Genomic DNA, 19254 nt, shown 5'->3' with positions numbered 1-19254 from the left:
CCTCAAATTTCTGACTAAAGTTCCACATTAAGGCTGCATTCACATTGTAACGCCGCGTATGCGGCGTATTTTGCCGCGATTTGTTTAACTTTTTTTTTCACAAATTATTTCCATTGCTGTCTATGACCGAATGCCAATGCCGCCTGAAAAAAAGGGTCCGGGACTTGTTTTCAGGCGTACGGCGTTCGGCGCGAGATGTGAACCATCTCATAGACAGCAATGGAAATTCGCCCCTCCAGCGTATCGAGCGTCGCGCTTCAGGCGTTTTGTCGCCTAGGTGTGAATGCAGCCTAAGGTGTCCTAGGGGCACAAATTACAAACCAAATTTCCTGACTATTACATCTTGGAGGCCCGGGAGCACCAAGAAACACTCCAAACTTTATTTTCTAAGATTCACAATCAGATTCACATTTTTGGAGGTCCTAGAGCACCAGGACAGTGGAAACAACAGTCTGTGTATGGCTGTAATTTATTCTTGAAAACAATGTTTCTTTTTCAATCGGCCGCTCCAATCTTCTGTAGAATTCAATGCAAAAATGGCAACCTGGAGGTGTTCTGTACACATTCACTCTCACTTAAAAATCAGTCCTGCTCAAGACATAATCTAACAAAGCTATTTCTTCAGAGCAGAAACAGGTAAGACTCCACAACAAAGCTTGTTAAAATCCTTGCAATGTACATAGATCACCCAGAGAGATTTTTTTTTCTCTCAACAAAAGTGGATTTACTCTAACTTTTAACTAAAGTGATTAGGAAATGCAATCAACTTCAGAATGCATATGATCACGTGTATGTATTTATAATTAGTAGAGACTAGCAATTTGATACATTTCAGCCATTTCCTTTAAACAGTGGTTTGTCTATTTAAAACAAACACTCTCTATTGGACTTCCAAAAGGAAATCAATACACCCCCCCCCCCCCCCAGAAAAAAAAATACCAGCAGTCCCAGGTGAAATTTGGTGTAGGAACTTCAGGACTATTGTTTTATAGAATGGTGGCATGGAAGCTAAATCTTACATCAACCCTCCAAAACCCTCCTGAGCACCTGGGGCTTTTGATTGATGTGGACATCACAAAGATGAGAATATAGTTCATATTTGCTGTAAAATTATATGGACTCCAAGGTAGACAAACACAAACCAAAAAAGTCCTTATACTACTACTACTAGAAATAAAAACCTAAGACACCAAGATAATCAAAAAGTAGCAATTCATACCATATACTGGTGTTTTTCCTGGCAGTATGACAATAATGAGCTGGAGCCCAGAGTAAGTGTTTTTGAGGTGTCTGAACATTGGCTCCACACTGTCCGCGCCCTGCGCGTATTTGCAGAAGCATGGCTGACCCTGAATGGGCATCCCTGCATCCTTTGATATCTTCCTTAGCTGGTCTGTGAATCCCCTGTTGGAAAATAAATATAATTAGTACATCAGGGTTGTCAAATTATTTATAAGATAAATATTACAATACCAGCTAAAAGCAAACACAAAAATGAGAAGTGAATATTACAACTGTTAGATAAAAAAAATCCTTGCTCTCTCACATTAAAGCTGAAGCTTAGTGAAAGCAGTATTAAACCCAAAAATATAATACGTTATATTCCAGCTTACTAATCATTGGATTTGCTTGGCATAAGGGGCTTTCTTTCCTCTGTTTTCACATGGTGATCTGGTCAGTTACACACCTTCTGTATTAGAGTGCCTACACTCTGGATTAATAGGCACCTTTGGACAGCAGCATTGTTACAGTGTCTTGAAAAAGTTTTTATATCCCTTGACATTTTCCATGTTTTGTCATGTTACAACCAAAAACATAAATGCATTTTATTTGGATTTAAGTGATAGACCAACACAAAATGGCACATAATTGTGAAAGTGGAAGGAAAATGATAAATGGTTTTCATTTTTTTTTTTACAAATAAATAACTGAAAAGTGTGGCATGCATTTATTGGCAGCCCCCTTTGCTCCGATACCCCTAAATAAAATCTAGTGGAACCAATTGCCTTCAGAAGTCACCTAATTAATAAATAGAGTCCACCTGTGTGTAACAAACATGCAGGCCAAGGAACACACCAGACAGGTCAGTGATAAAGCTGTGGAGAAGTTTAAAACGTGTTGTAAAGGCTCGTGTTTTTTCACCTTAATGTATCCTTTGCATTTAGGTGAAAAAACACCTGTCAGTCACCGGCCCCCCAGCCCCCCGTTTTATTTACCTGAGCCCCTTCATCTCTCCTCGGCGCCTCCCTGCCATCCTTCTTTCCACGGAGTCCCAGCTTCGATTGGATAAATTGATAGCAGCGCAGCCATGGACTCCTGCTGCTGTTAATAAAATCCAATGACACGGGCACCGGGGGGCGAGGCAGAGTCATACAGTCGACATCTTTGGACACCGAATGAATGACTCAGGAGCGCACTTGCAAGGTAACCCCCTCGGGAGAGCACTTCTCCTAGGGGGTTATCCAAAACAAGGAGGAGCCGCAAGAGCCACGAGGGACCCCAGAAGAGGATGTTCGGGGCCACTCTGCAAAACAAGCTGCACAGTGGAGGCAAGTATGACATGATTATTTTATTTTTAAAAACAAAGCTTTAGTATTACTTTAAAGCAGGGTTAGGTTATAAACAAAATCCTAAGCTTTGAACATCTCATGGAGCACCGTTCGATACAATATCCGAAAATGGAAAGCGTATGGCACAACTGCAAACCTACCAAGACATGGCCATCCACCTAAACTGACAGGATGAGCAAAGAGAGCATTAATGAGAGAAGCAGCCAAGAGGCCAATGGTAACTTTGGAGCTTCAGAGATCCACAGCTCAGGTGGGAGAATCTGTCCACAGGACAACTATTAGTCATGCTCTCCACAAATCTGGCCTTTATGGAAGAGGGACAAGAAGAAATAAATCCAATGTTGAAAGAAAGCCAAAAGAAGTCTTAATTGCGAAATGCCATGTGGAGGACACAACAAACACAAGGAAGAAGGTGCTCTGGTCAGACGAAAATGTTAGCGTTCTGCTTTTAGGCCAAAAAGTATGTGTAGCGGAAAACCAACACTGCACATCACCCTGAACTCAACATCCCCACCGTGAAAAATGGTGGTGGCAGCATCATGTTGTGGGGATGCTTTTCTTCAGCAGGGACAGGGAAGCTGGTCAGAGTTGATGGGAATATGGATGGAGCCAAATACAGGGCAATCTCAGAAGAAAACCTGTTAGAGTCTGCAAAAGACTTCAAACTGGGGCAAGAGCTTCACCTTCCAGCAGGTCAACCACCCTAAACATACAGCCAGAGCTACAATGGCATGGCTTAGATCAAAAGCATATTCATGTGTAGTGTTGAGCAGAATACGCCATATTCGATTTCGCGATATATCTCGAATATATAGTCGAATATTCGAGATATATTCGCTAAATTCGAATATTCGTGATATTTTATCGAAATGAAATGATTGCGAATTTTCGCTATTGCGAATGCGAAAATAATTGCGAAATTTCGATAACTGCGGTAGGAGCACTCTGATTGGCTCAGAATATTCTTGATATTTTTTCGAAATTTCGCAAAATGCGAATGCGATATTTACTGCGCAATTTCGACAAATGCTGTAGGAGCACTCTGATTGGCTCAGAATATTCGTGCTATTTTACAATACAAAATAATTGCGAATATTCGGCAAATGCGGAAGGAGCACTCTGATTGGCTCAGAATATTCTTGATATTTTACAATACAAAATAATTGCGAATATTCGGCAAATGCGGAAGGAGCACTCTGATTGGCTCAGAATATTCTTGATATTTTACAATACAAAATAATTGCGAATATTCGGCAAATGCGGAAGGAGCACTCTGATTGGCTCAGAATATTCGTGATATTTTACAATAGAAAATAAAAAGTGTTTTGCATTGGTGGTGATTCTTTACTCTATCCATCTGTCACAGCCATTTGTCAATCAAACACCTTGAAGATTGAACACGTTCATGCTGCATGCTTTGGACTTTTTTTCACTTCACATATCAAAGACATTTTTATGAAAGATTATTTTTCTATTATTGGGACTATATTTCTTTATATATTTGTTTCACTGTGTATTTCACAAGTTATTTGCGCTTGCTTATTTTATAATTTGCCCACATGTCTTGTCACTAGACATATTTTGTATTCTTGTAGAGCGACTCCATTTTCTGTCATGTATTAATTTATGTTGTATAACATTTTTGAGTTGCTGCTGTATTCTCCCCTTTTTTTAAGGTATGCGCAATTTTTTCCTTCTTACAAAAAAAAATAATATCAAACATACAAATATTCATAACAGAAACATACACAAAGCCCCCCCCTTTTGCATCAGAGACAATCAGAGTTCTCCTACCACAGTTATCGAAAATTCGCAATCATTTTCGCATTCGCATTAGCGAAAATTCGCATTTTTTTTTTTTTTTTATTCGGCAACATAAAAGGATCGCCTCAGCTTAGCTACTCGGCCCAGGGTCTCTTATCATACCAGCAATGCTTTTAGACGTCGATAGGATGTGATCTGTTTTAAAAATAAAATTGAAAAAATGCGAATATTCGGAATAGCGAATATTCACCGCGAAATTCGAAATATATCGCGAATACTCGAATATGCCATGTTCGAGCCGAATATTCGCAATACGAATATTCGTGAGCAACACTATTCATGTGTTAGAATGGCCCAGTCAAAGTCCAGATCTAAATTCAATTGAGAATCTGTGGCAAGACTTGAAAATTGCTGTTCACGACGCTCTCTATCCAATCTGACAGACTAGATCCACAAAATAAACTATACTGCGCTAAAGATAAATATAAATGATGTGGTGTTAGTGATTGGCCCTGTGCTGATCATATGCATCCTCCAAAGAAAAAATTAAATAAAAAACTTGCAAGAAATACACACCAGACTGAGCATGTACAGCCTGACTCCATAGACTCTGTTATAAGGAAATTATTAGGAGACAATGGAAGGAGGGGAGGATCAGAGAAGCCAGGATCAAAACAGCCTTTTTACACAATATGGAGGATAAGCCCTTAGGTTCCACAGTGAATATAACAAGCATCCTTTACTGGTGGGTTTTTTTCTGCCTATAAATGCCTCTACATGTTACCCTACGTAATATTTAAACGGTGAGTAGATTGCGCTAACCTTGAAGGTTAGCGATCGCTATGCGGTTTAACTGTATTTCTGCCATTTAAAGACCATTCTACCTCGCTACTGTGGTTTAACCACTTAACCCCCGGACCATATTGCTGCCCAAAGACCAGAGCACTTTTTTGCGATTCGGGACTGCGCCGCTTTAACTGACAATTGCGCAGTCGTGCGACGTGGCTCCCAAACAAAATTGGCGTCCTATTTTCCCCACAAATAGAGCTTTCTTTTGGTGGTATTTTATCACCTCTGCGGTTTTTATTTTTTGCGCTATAAACAAAAATAGAGCGACAATTTTGATAAAAAATGAATATTTTTTACTTTTTGCTATAATAAATATCCCCCAAAAATATATAAAAAATCATTTTTTTTCCTCAGTTTAGGGCGATACGTATTCTTCTACATATTTTTCGTGAAAAAAAATCGCAATAAGCGGTTATTGATTGGTTTGCGCAAAAGTTATAGCGTTTACAAAATAGGGGGTATTTTTATGGCATTTTTATTAATATATTTTTTTTACTAGTAATGGCGGCGATCAGCGTTTTTTTTTTTTCATTACTGCGACATTATGGCGGACACTTGACACTTTTGACACATTTTTGGGACCATTGGCATTTTTATAGCGATCAGTGCTATAAAAATGCATTGGATTACTATAAAAATGCCACTGGCAGTGAAGGGGTTAACACTAGGGGGTGGGGAAGGGGTTAAGTATGTCCCTGTGTGTTATCTTACTGTGGGGGGGGGGGGGGGCCTCACTAGGGGAAACACTGATCCTCTGTTCATACATTGTATGAACAGAAGATCAGCATTTCCCCCGCTGACAGGACCGAGAGCTGTGTGTTTACACACACAGCTCCCGGTCCCCGCTCTGTAACGAGCAATCGCGGGTGCCCGGCGGCGATCGAGCCCGCCGGGCACACGCACGGGAGTATAACGGCCGCTCAAAGAGACGACGTTATACTACGGGCTCTCGCCCAGGAGAGCCGACCTGCCGCCGTAGAATGACGGCGGCTGGTCGGCAAGTAGTTAATCATTGGTTTTAATACTTTTTTTTGCAGTTGAGCCTGAAGATCTGAAGCTAGTAACCCCAACAGCACTAGAAGTTCAGTAGCAAGAAGAGGACAAGGCAGCCCTGTTTTTTTTTTAAATAGCAAATATGTTATACTTACCTGCTCTGTGCAGTGGCTTTGCACAGAGCAGCCCGGATTCTCCTCTTCTTGGGTCCCCTTCTGGCGTTCTTGGCACCTCCATCATGTCAAATGCCCCCAGTGCAAGTAGCTCAGACTCGCTCCTGAGCTGTGGCTCTGTGTGTCCATTCACACACAGAGCCGTGGCTCGGATCCGCACCCACTCTCTCCTCATTGGCTCAATGGCTGTGATCGACAGAAGTGGGAGTCAATCCCACTGCTACCTCAGCCAAATGAGGAGTAAGAGCCCTCAGAAGAGCCGAGGCACTCATGCACATCGCTGGATCGCGATGAGGCTCAGGTGAGTATTAGGGGGGCTGCTGCACACAAAACGTTTTTTACCGTCATGCATGGAATGCATGAAGGTAAATGCCTTGAGCCCTTAGAACCACTTTAAGGTTTTAAAAAAAAAAAACCTTATGCCTTTATATCCACTGTAACGGTCACCACCGTTTACGATTTCCCTTCCATCAGACACGACAGCTCATCTGACACTCCACAATCTAACAGACATCAGACATCCCATTTCCCCAGAAATAACGAGACAAGCTCTGTTCTCTGAGTCAAAATGTATGAACACTTTCAATGGTAACTTAGCTTTCTTATATACAGTTTTAGAACCCAAGTGAACAATGAATCAACTCCACCCACACGGCACTTCAATCACATTCTTTTACATAATGTCATTCAGAGGAGTTAATTATCCCCCAGACGTTACGTCTCCGACAAGGTACCCTCACCTGCATAATACACATTCCTTAAGTCAGACGTCTGACCTTTAGACTGCTAACTCAACACATACAGTGCCTTGCGAAAGTATTCGGCCCCCTTGAACTTTGCGACCTTTTGCCACATTTCAGGCTTTAAAACATAAAGATATAAAACTGTAATTTTTTTTTGAATAATCAATAAGTGGGACACATCCATGAAGTGGAACGAAATTTATTAGATTTTTTAAACGTTTTTAACAAATAAAAAAGTGAAAAATTGGGCGTGCAAAATTATTCAGCCCCTTTACTTTCAGTGCAGCAAACTCTCTCCAGAAGTTCAGTGAGGATCTCTGAATGATCCAATGTTGACCTAAATGACTAATGATGATAAATAGAATCCACCTGTGTGTAATCAAGTCTCTGTATAAATGCACCTGCACTGTTATAGTCTCATAGGTCCATTTAAAGCGCAGAGAGCATCATGAAGAACAAGGAACACACCAGGCAGGTCTGAGATACTGTTGTGGAGAAGTTTAAAGCCGGATTAGGATACAAAAAGATTTCCCAAGCTTTAAACATCCCAAGGAGAACTATGCAAGCGATAATATTGAAATGGAAGGAGTATCAGACCACTGCAAATCTACGAAGACCTGGCCGTCCCTCTAAACTTTCAGCTCATACAAGGAGAAGACTGATCAGAGATGCAGCCAAGAGACCCATGATCAATCTGGATGAGCTGCAGAGATCTACAGCTGAGGTGGGAGACTCTGTCCATAGGACAACAATCAGTCGTATACTGCACAAATCTGGCCTTTATGGAAGAGTGGCAAGAAGAAAGCCATTTCTTAAAGATATCCATAAAAAGTGTCGTTTAAAGTTTGCCACAAGCCACCTGGGAGACACACCAAACATGTGGAAGAAGGTGCTCTGGTCAGATGAAACCAAAATCGAACTTTTTGGCAACAATGCAAAACGTTATGTTTGGCGTAAAAGCAACACAGCTCATCACCCTGAACACACCATCCCCACTGTCAAACATGGTGGTGGCAGCCCATTGATTTCAATGGGCAGGAGCACATTAGCAGCGGTGAGTTCACCGCTGCTAATGCGCTCCAAAGAAGCTGCTGGTAGAACTTTTCCTGACGCCCTGCCAGTACACCGCTCCATTGTGAAACCCCGAGGGCTTTCACACTGGAGACAATAGAGCTGCTGTTTTAGAGCGGATTGCAGGCGCTATTTTTAAACGCTATAGCGTGCGCAAAACGCCCTCAGTGTGAAAGGGGTCTTAGTGTCTCAATAAATGAGATGAGAGCCTGTCAGTACATCAGGTGTGATCAATTTTCAATGATTAGCACCATAGGTTGTAGACTCTCCAACGTTCACACAGGACAAATAATATGCACTTATTTGGGTTATTTTTACCAAAGCAATGTAGCAGTATACATTTTGGCGAAAAATTAGTAATTTGCAAAATTGTATAACAAAATTAAATAAAAACTACGAGAGAGCTCTATTTGTGTAGAAAAAAAAAAAAAAGGACACATATTTTATATGGGTACAATGTTGAATGACTGAGTAATTGTTATTTAAAATATGAGAGCACTGAAAGCTGAAAATTGGTTTGATTATGAAGGGGGTTTAGGTGCCCAGTGGGCAAGTGGTTAATATCACTTCAATGGTGATTGCAGAAAAGGAGGCAGAAAATCCACTTGCAAGCCTTCTGAGAGGAAGGTCACAAATTAACACTTATAACCTGTCATTAAAAGGGTTTAACAGTATTTTATAACAAAACAAAATCATAATAATACACTGTCAAGGGAAACATTCTCTACAATGTGATCTGTGATAATCAGCTAAAAATTTTTTATAGAGCTTGATTTTGAAAAATGTAAATCTTACACTTATTTTACTGCATTCTTTAAGACTTACTTCAAGATTTCTTCCCTGCACTGCCTTTGCGTTGCAAAGCATGCAATGGCCCACATTTTGATCTCCACACCAGTGTGGAATTGTTTTCCCCGCATGTCCCAGACCCCATGACTCGGAGTTGCCACTGTGCGATTCTACAGAATAAGATGTTTAAAAGAACAAAGAAAACAAAATGATCAGACATTTAAATGATGGCATCTAGATATCTAGACCATGCAAATATACCATCTGACATAGTAAATAACAATGGACATTTTTAAAATTCTTTGTTCCACAGCAACTGTAATTCTATATACTGCAGTAAGATCATTTAAAAGGGCCAACTAATTGGTTGCTACATAATGGTCTTAATGAAATAGTTTGCATGTGTAGCTTCTGAGACTTTCAATAAATAGCAAACATTTAAAACAAGATAATCTGCAAATTTTTCATATACCAAGACCGCCGGAAGCTGACAAAAATAATAAATATCATCTTTTAGGATCTTAACCTTCTCTCATACTTTTATAAGAGATTGATCAAAGGGATTCTTTAATAAGGGCCAGTGCTAAAATAGGAATAAAATGGTTTTCTACATACCCTCCCTCCGTACTGCAACATTGGCGCTGGAAGTACTCTTCCCGTCACATGAGCCATTTCATCTCGAACTTTAAACTGGAATTCTTGAACAAAAGGATCTGCATCGTAATTTGCACTTCTAACCTAAAATGTGTAAAATTGATTTAGGTAACATATATATATTGCCATAAATGCAAAACCATGAACACTATCCACACTAATCTATTTACACTTTTGAGATACAAGACCAGGCGGTTAATCCCCACCAATTATACGCATACATATACTGTACAATGAACAGGACCTTAACTGGACAAGGATCTGGCAGGTCATGTCCAAAAGCTGTTGGTAAAGTCTCCTGGGAGGCTCTCCTCCATAAACCAATAGGCGATATTCGCAGAGGTGGTATTCTTGTTACATAGATATTTATGGCTGTTAAACCATTGCCCATGCGTGGACAAAAACCTTCTCTGGGGGGGAGCCGGTACCTAGTTTTGACAGGTACCCACTCCCACTCAGATCACCCAGGCGATTCGAGTGGAAGTTCTCCTCTTTCCCTTCCTTGTCATGTCACACAGGTCCAGAAGACTGCCGGACCATTCCGCAGGCACAGCGCAAATTGCGCATCAGGCTCTGAAACCACAAGCTGTCACAGCCGGATGCCCACAGATAAAATGCCGAAGCCGGGGAGAGGAAGGGAGAGAAGCGAGCGTTCAGGTGACTACATAGCTGGATCATGGAAGAGGTGAGTGTGTGTTTATTTAAAGTCAGCAGCTACATTTTTTGTAATTTCTGGCTTTTATTAAACACAAAAATGAGTTCTAGAGTAAAAAAAAGAAAAAAAAAATTCTGGAAAGGAAGAGGAAAAAAAAGAAAAAATTAGCTCAGATAAATATCGGACAATGTTAAAGTAAATTGGACCCAAAACCATTATAGCTTCTTTCACATGGCCAAATTTTATTAACTCACCAGCCTGCTGATCTCCTCCTGTCTGTCTGGAGCAGACCGAGCTGTTGCTTTGATCATAGTGGATGTCTGATTGTCAGTCAACTTCTTAATACATCGTTGGCCAGCTACAATGTTACAGACCTAGGAACACACAACAGAAAACGTATTTGCTTGATCGAATCATAAAGCAACGGACACTGCATATTGAAAAGGCATTTTATTATGTTGCAGGGAGAGGCCATGCAGTGTAAAATTTTGTCTCAACTGTTTATGCAAAAAATTATTTGAGTTGGAGTTTATTTTGTAAATTGTCTCAGCTAGTAGTTATAAATATACTTTCCTTTATAAAACATGTTTTTGGAAAAACATGGCATTGAGGTCTTTAACCGTTTACAATATGCTTGTTACTGTCACTTAAAATCAGTGTAAAGCTTTATTTTTTTATTTTTTAAATAGTAAACAGGTCTTACTTACCTGTTCGTTTTGTTGGGTCCCTCACCGCCGAGTGGCCACCACAGGAAGCAGTTTTCTATGGGGGTACTCGTGCGTGCTCGATCCCGAGCCCAGCTGTTTGAGTCTATTCAGAGACACAGCCCTGCTTGGTCATACCTTAGTCTATTCAGAGACACAGCCCTGCTTGGCCATACCTTAGTCTATTCAGAGACACAGCCCTGCTTGGCCATACCTTAGTCTATTCAGAGACACAGCCCTGCTTGGCCATACCTTAGTCTATTCAGAGACACAGCCCTGCTTGGCCATACCTTCCGCTCACAGGTTTTGACTGAAAGCAACAGGAACCAATGGCTCCCACTGTTCTCAGCTAAACCTGTGAGAGGGGAGAAGAGCTGCTGCAGATGTGCACAACCCTGTTTTGAGATTGGGCTCATTTAAGTATTTAGGGGGGGGCGTGGGGGGAGCTACTATTAATTTTTTTTTTTTTTTTTAACCTTATTGCAGAGAATGCATCCAGTTTCTACCAATGCCTGTACCACTACAAAAGGGGCTATTGCCTCCTCATTATATTATCTATAGGGGCGGTGTCCTGGCCCGTCCGGGTATGTTGATTCTGTGTACCACTCTCTCCCTGTTTAAATCCATAGCTGCAAAAATTTCGAAGGACTCATGGTCGACATCCCCCCAATAACCATTTATGGTTTAACCCTTCAAGAATTATAGTCCCTACCTGACCCGCCGCGGTGGTCTTCTAAAGGGGTCAAATATTTATGTCACCTATATACTGCACAAGGTTTTAAGTCCTTCTACCAGTTGCGGATCGGACTTTGACTTACCATGCACCAACCTATTTTACTATTAACAACTCTTGCAAGCGGTATGTGTGCAATAAAGCTCTTTGCATAACCCTGTTAAGGTGCATCCTCTGGAGAAATTGTTAAGATGCCCAGACCCCACAAAACATATCGCCACTTACTATGTTGCCTTTATAAACAGAGTCTAACCCTAGATTCCAGGCAGTTCACACAAGGTGGACCTTCCCTGGATATACCCTTCACAGAGGCGGACCGAGAGTTTAGTGACACGTATAAGACCTCAGTCATCTCCTCTAGAAACTGTGTTATCCAGCTCAAGATCTTTCATCACTCTCACCTCACTCCTGCTAGATTATATAAGATGGGGTTGTCTCCCTCAGCTGAGTGCTTTAGATGGTGTGGCCAAACTGATTTCTTCCATTGTTTCTGGACCAGGGTAGATATCAGCTCCTATATATCTACTGCCCTGGGTCTATCAAATATTGTAAATCCCAAAAACGGTCTTCTGGGCATCTTTGGTGACCTGACTATCTCTTCCCATGCCAAGAGACTGCTTCGTATCCTTTATGTTTATGCAAAGAAGTCCCTTCTGTTGTCATGGAAGGGATCACTATCCCTAACAAGAACCTTTTGGATGAAACTAGTCAATGACTCCCTGCCTCTATATAAACTAACCTTTAAGATATGGAAGAGAGTTAAAATGTTTCATAACATTTGGGGTAGATGGCTGGGAGTCCCTTAACTCTAACCCCTATGAGGTTTGTGCAATTCCATATAAGTCAAGTGTATAATAAAACACAGTAAATGTGTGCGACAATTGCATAATTACCGTTTATTTATTTTTACGTACACAGTTTTTCTCTGTACATTGTGTTGCTTGTTTTTTATTCTATGCATGTTTGTCTTTAAAACTCAATAAACATATTAAAAAAAAAAAAAGTAAAAAACCTTCTACCTTTACAACTACTTGAAGTGAAGTGCCTTACTGGGGCACTGGCATCAGGACCCAACTAACTGGGGTCTTCATAAAGACATTAAAAAAAATAGGATTTCTGACATACCAGTAAAATCTGTTTCTTGTAATACTGTACAGGACACAAGCTTCTTAAAATCTTTACAACTGGGTTATATGCAGCTACCTTCTAGTGACTGGGCACTAGCAAAAAAGAAAGGCTGCAGGGACATCTTTCTATAAACCCTCTGCTAGATTGAGTTTTTGTAGTAAGCAATAAGGCCATTATAAGAACAAAGGGGGAAGCCCACAAAGCAGAAAAGGGGAAAGCCCCCCACCACTAGCCTCCCAAAGCACCCATCACATATTCCCTTACTCCCCTCTCCCCCCCAAATTAAAAGATGCAGTGTCCCCCTCTGTCCTCCCATGAAGATGACAGGGCGGGTCTTAAAAGGGGGTTTGGTTATATTTAAATTAGGGGGTGCAGGAGTTTAGTCAGGCACAGGGCAGCACAAAGCCTAAATGCACCGATACTACTTTAAGACATACATTTTTTTTATGTCATGTGACAGTGGTGCCAATATGCAGCACTGATGGGTACTGATGAGGTGTGGACTGTGTCAATAGTTAATTTTTTTTACAATTTTATTACTTTTTTTTTTACATTGCTTTATTTTTTGGGTTGGAGGGGGGGGGGGGGTGGATGGTGTCAGTGTTTTTAAAAAAAATATATTATTTTTACAATTGAACCTTTAATTATTGTCTTTTTTTTTTAAATCAGCCCTGTTTGGGGGGGGGGGGGGCTGGGGGCTTTGGTGTGTGTGGGGGGGGGGGACTTTCAGTTCTTTTTGGTTTTATTTAGCAGGAAAAAAAAATCCAGCAGCACCTAAATACCACCAAAAGAAAGCGCTATTTGTGTAAACAAAAAGGATAACATTTTTATTTGGGTACACTGTAGTCATTCAAAGAGTGACAGTGCTGCAAATTAGTCTGGGCAGGAAGGGGGTTTAAGACCCCATTCACATCTAGGCGTTTTTACGCCTGTAGCGCTACGCCTCTGCCGCCAGAGGGCTGGAAATACATGTCCCTCTATGGAGATGGTTCACATCTCCACGCCGAACGCCGGACGCCTGTCGCCTGCGGCGTGAAAAAAGGTCCCGGACCTTTTTTTCAGGCGTCTTCGAGCGTTCGGCTAGGAGATGGCAATCATCTCCATAGAGGGGGTCATCTTGGGACACATCTAGGCGGACAATACCCGCGTTTTGTCGCCGCAAATCGCGGTACAAAACGCCGCTATTTTTACCGCGATTTGCGGCGACAAAACGCCGCGATTTCGTCCGTCTAGATGTGAATGCAGCCTAGTGCCCAGTAAGCAAGTGGTTAATATTTTTAATTTGAAACTGTTGCTTTAATTTATTTTTATTTTTTTATCATTTCTATTGTGACAGGTACTCTTTATGGATAGATCTGGAGACCCCAGTCCCTCCTCTGCCTTTAATAGCATTAAAAAACACCAAGATCTGTGTTTTCAAATGCTTTTCATTTTTTTTTTTAATCGTGTTGCTGACATTTGGTTAAACTCAAAGCGATATCAGGTCATTGCTTTCCGGTTACCATAGCGGAGAGCAGATCAAAGCCGATCCCAGCTCGGTTTAGCTTTCTGACCAGCCGTCTGATGCTCTGGGTGGTCGCTTGGGTCGCCAGGTGCTGCATACATTTTTTAATTTGATACACTCCATATGTATCAAATACGTTTAGTTGGACTTTAATAAGAGGTTAACACTTCTATCGGATTCAGCCATCTTAGCCTCTATTTAATCTTTAACAGACATGATGCTGCACATGTGACCTGTTATGATACCACCCATTTTATGGTTTGACAAGTTTGCTTGAGAGCACAACCATTGTGACAGTTAGTGCAACGGTCTTTTAAAACAGTTGGATTGAAGAGTTTAGTTCCACTTTAAAGTGATATTACAGCAGAACTAAACCAATCTTAATGGTTTCCCAAAACTGTTAAATTCAAGACATGCTGGGCGGCGTGGATTCAGGAGAGGCAGCTCACTTGGGAATAGGGGTTGAGGACATGTCATGATTAGCATAGGACCAGCTGAAATCTCACCATTAGGGTGAACCCAAACGCCATACCCCCCTCGCCCCAATGTATGTATCATAATTGGAACATGGCAATTACCTGGGTCCAAATTTGTCTGGGCCCTCATCCCTGACTCCATTTGATACAGTTCTTGACAGGTTTGGGTCCACAACTACAGATCTACTACCTTACGGGGGAGCAAACCCCCATAACCTCCTATGCCTTCCGTGTAATTTACTCTACTGTTAAACGTAATCTGTTGCACTGATTATGGAATAATGGATTTCTGCCTTCCCCTGCTTATGATATCCAAGTGCAATGCACTTCATAGGTTAAGCTAGATTTATTGAACTGATGGCGGCTATTAAGTGAAATTATTGTTTCTGTTATTTATAAGGATTGTCGAGAATGTACCACTGTTTTTGTGTGTTTTGTGTTTTATTCAAAATAAGTAAACTATGTTAAAAAATGTTATAACAAATTTAAGGCATGCTGTGAACTATAAAAACAGTCAAAGCTACTTTATGCTCTCAACTGAACTGTCAAGTCATCAAATAGCTGGTGTCATAACTGATCACATGCAGCACCATGGCAACAGATCAAACAGACTAATGGCTGATGCACATGAGATTGCGCATTTTTTTTGTTTGAATGCTAGACTCCATCCCAAAAATGAAGTTTACTAAAGTCACAAAAATTCTTACACGACAGAATAAAAATTCAGAATTGCTGTATTGTACTTTCGGATGAAAAAACAGTACCGATTAAAAGAAAATCATATGACCTGGTATTGTACAAAATGTTTCTGTGCTTATCCCATCAGATATTTTTGCATAAACTGTCATGATTGGCTCTTGAAAGTTGTGTACCAACGATCAGATTATTGTATGAAAGCAATATTTTTCGTACAATTTTCTGATTGTGTGTACGGGCCTTAAGATGGCTTTCATGTCTGCAAAGGATAGGAGGGTTTAGTTCCCATTTAAACTCGCAGTTTTGTAAGCACTTAGGCAAGGATTATTTTTAATTCTTCTTGTTTATCTTGCAGGATAGGCTGATGTCATGATTGCTGCCCTAGTTTTCCAGTTTCAGGATGACCAAGTTCTCTTGCAGTGTGCAATGGAGCCACCCTTGAAAGCATGGATGAGAATTGTGTCACCCTATACTGTGTGTATCAACAGAAACACACAGCCCCCTATGCTTGGATGATAAGACACTCCCCTGTTCCTCCCCTCTCGAAGCTGACTGACTGGAGACTGCACTTGTCTACTGTTAATGCTATCCTGTGAAGACTAAGTTTAGGGAGGCAGAATAGAGAAAGAGCCAGCAGCATTGAAAGTTTTTAAAACTGCAAGTGCTGGAATAAGAACTTTAACAAACAGGGGAATGTCCATTTTATTGTGTTCAATGTGTTGAGCATGAAACTGAGGGTTTAATACTACTTTAGGGTCTTATAAAAGAAAACTTTAAAGAGAACGCTTGTCAAATGCTCTCTCTAAAGCTTGAACCTTTAGGGAAGTAATAGATTCTAAGTTAGGTTTTCATGGTCATCTATGTACCCCTACTGGAGAAAGTCCTAGTGACCAGCAAAAACATTATATATATTTTTGCTTAAAGATGAATTCCAAGTAAAGATGTTTTATATAAAGTTACATTGGTCAAGCATATTCATATACCATTCCTGGCCGATCCCCCTAGAAGCTAGAAATCACTGAAGTAAACCCTGCTTCTCCAGTAATCTCCGTTTGCCTCCATGTGCCATGGTGAGCAGCTGGCCTGCTGCATTGTTAGCACTATTAGCACAGATTCCATTTAGAGAATGCTTTGCATTCTCTGAATGAATGCAAAGCATTCTCTGATGGGACTAGGTTGAAAGGTAGCGTGTGATGTCATGTTCTCCACCTCGTCTAATCAGATATCACTTTGCATTCATTCAATAAAATGCAAAGCATTCTTTGAATGGTGCCCTTGCCAAGCAGCCAGCCTCCTGTGTTCAGAATGCAGCAAGGGAGTGACTCGGCACAGGCCATAGAAGAGGGGGGTGACTGGAGTAGCAGTGTCTACTTCAGTGATTTCCAGCTCCCAGGGGGATTGGCCAGATATGATATGGTATATGCATAGGACATTGGTCCAGGTTGGACCAATGTGACCAACATAAATATACCTAGAATTTCTTTTTAACTTGAAGTAGAAAAATAGAGTTTTTGATTATGTTCCATTTAAACTGTGGTAAGGTTTTAGGCCTAGTACACACGAGAGGATTATCCGCTTGAAACGGTTCTCCGGACCGTTTCCGCGGATAAATCCTCTGGCGGATTTGGATCTGATGGTTGTACTAACCATCAGATCGAAATCCGCGCGGAATACATCCGTGGTGACGTGGCCGCGCCGTCGCCGCGATGATGACACGGCGACGTGCGCGACGCTGTAAGATAAAGACTTCCACGCATGCGTCGAATCATTACGACGCATGCGAGGGAGGGGATCGGACGGATTGATCCGGTGAGTCTGTACAGACCACCGGATTAATCTGCTGGACTAGATTCCAGCGGATGGATTTCTTAGCATGCTAAGAAATTTTTAATCCGCTGGAAATCCATCGGCCCGAAAAATATCCGCGGATAAATATCCGCTGGGCCATACACACCACAGGATCTATCCGCTGGAACTGATCTGCGGGTAAATACCAGCGGATAGATCCTCTCGTGTGTACGGGGCCTTAGGGTCAAAACACCTTAGCAACACCATTACCAGATGGTGCATGTCCATTTTTTGTTTCATTCTCCTGTTGAAAGCTCATTCATAAGGAATGGGCAGCCTAAATGCAGCACATGTTAACTCATGACCGAACCTGCATAACTACAAACCAGAATATAGAAGTGTGGAGAAAAAAAAACGACAATACCAACATAACATTTTATGTGACAGCATCATACACACAACATTTTTTTAAGCAAATTTATAGACTATCATAGTCCAATGAATACAACAAACAAATAATTTTCAGCAATTAATGAAAAGGATGTAAAGATATCATGTACATACACAAGTGTTAAAGTATATGAGCAGATGGTTCTTACTTCCAGAGGCAGGTATGTGTGTTTTTGTTCCTGTCCAACTTGCAGACAGGGCAAATGAGGATACTTCAGCTGGAGATTATACTTTTCTCTAAAGTACTGAGCAACTGTTCTTTCCACGGTCTGCCCATTCTCCAGCTGTAAAGGAAAGCTACAAAGAAAAAATTACAGCATACCATTACTATGCTATTCAGTTTGTGGAATTTAAAATGTGGAGAGAAACAGGGTTTCCAAAAAGCAAAACCGGATACAGTAGGTGTTTGTGATATTGTGTTTTTAGCACGACAGCATCGCGCTGATTCTCGGCGACATGGTGCCGAGATCTTGCCGACATCTCGCACTCACTGGAATAGTGACAGCACATTCCAACGTGCGCGTCATAGAAGCGACGGGAGATCCGACTTGGATTCCCGCCAATTCTACACGTGTGCGGCGTTTGTTATGAATCCTGAGGGGATTCCCCCCTCAGGAGCATACCGGGCCCTTAGGTCTGTTATGGGTTGTAAGGAGAGCCCCCCTACGCCGAAAAAATGGCGTAGGGGGTCCCCCTACAATCCATACCAGACCCGTATCCAAAGCACGCTACCCGGCCGGTCAGGAAAGGAGTGGGGACGAGCGCCCCCCTCCTGAGCCGTACCAGGCTGCATGCACTCAACATGGGGGGGGGGGTTGGGTGCTCTGGGGCAGGGGGGCGCACTGTGGGGCCCCCCCACCCCTGAGCACCCTGTCCCCATGTTGATGAGGACAGGGCCCCTTCCCGACAACCCTGGCCGTTGGTTGTTGGGGTATGCGGGCGGGAGGCTTATCGGAATCTGGGAGCCCCCTTTAATAAGGGGGCCCCCAGATACCGGCCCCCCACCCTAAGTGTACCCCTACCCATTCACCTGGAGGAAAAATGTTAAAGTCAATAAACACAACACAAGAGTTTTTAAAATAATTTATTAGTCTGCTCCGGAGGCCGCCCCCTGTCTTCTTTAGCTCTGTTTACCAGGGGGGGGCTTCTTCTTTGACGTCTTCGGGTGGGGGCCGCTCTTCGCCGCCGTCCGGTTCTCTTCCACCGCCGGGGGGGGGGGGTCGCTTTTATAAAAGCGCCCACTCCTCGGCGGGTTTCCTCCGACGTCTTCGGCGGGGGGTGGTGTGCTTCTTCTTCCGCTATCCGGGGGGGTCTTCTTCGGCTATCCGGGGGTCTTCTGCTATGTTCGCCGCTCTCCGCTGTTGACTCGGCGCACCCCGGTTCTTCCTCCAGCTGTCCGGTGCCTTCTCCTTCAGCGCTGAACGTCTATCTTCTTCTTCCGTGCTGTGACGTATTCTTCTTCTTCCGGGGCTGTGACGTCATCTTCTTCTCTTCTCCAGATGTTGACACGCCGG

General features: G+C 42.1%; 1 protein-coding gene across 2 annotated transcripts in view; it reads right to left on the bottom strand.

Annotated features, from left to right (window-relative positions):
* The window catches only part of LOC120926968 (protein argonaute-3), a 234305-nt gene that overhangs the window by 64703 nt on the left and 150348 nt on the right, over positions 1-19254 (bottom strand). For both annotated transcript variants that reach the window (XM_040337320.1, XM_040337321.1), the window contains exons 8-12: positions 17890-18037; positions 10516-10635; positions 9568-9690; positions 8989-9122; positions 1220-1404 (exon numbers count right to left, since the gene is read on the bottom strand). In XM_040337320.1, coding sequence (XP_040193254.1) covers positions 1220-1404; positions 8989-9122; positions 9568-9690; positions 10516-10635; positions 17890-18037 — 710 coding nt within the window. The remainder of the gene's footprint in view (positions 1-1219; positions 1405-8988; positions 9123-9567; positions 9691-10515; positions 10636-17889; positions 18038-19254) is intronic.

This window comes from Rana temporaria, chromosome 2, assembly GCF_905171775.1.
Source record: "Rana temporaria chromosome 2, aRanTem1.1, whole genome shotgun sequence".
Lineage (NCBI taxonomy): Eukaryota > Metazoa > Chordata > Amphibia > Anura > Ranidae > Rana > Rana temporaria.
Note: the sequence above shows the minus strand (reverse complement) of the source record. Positions and strands in the feature narration are given on the sequence as shown.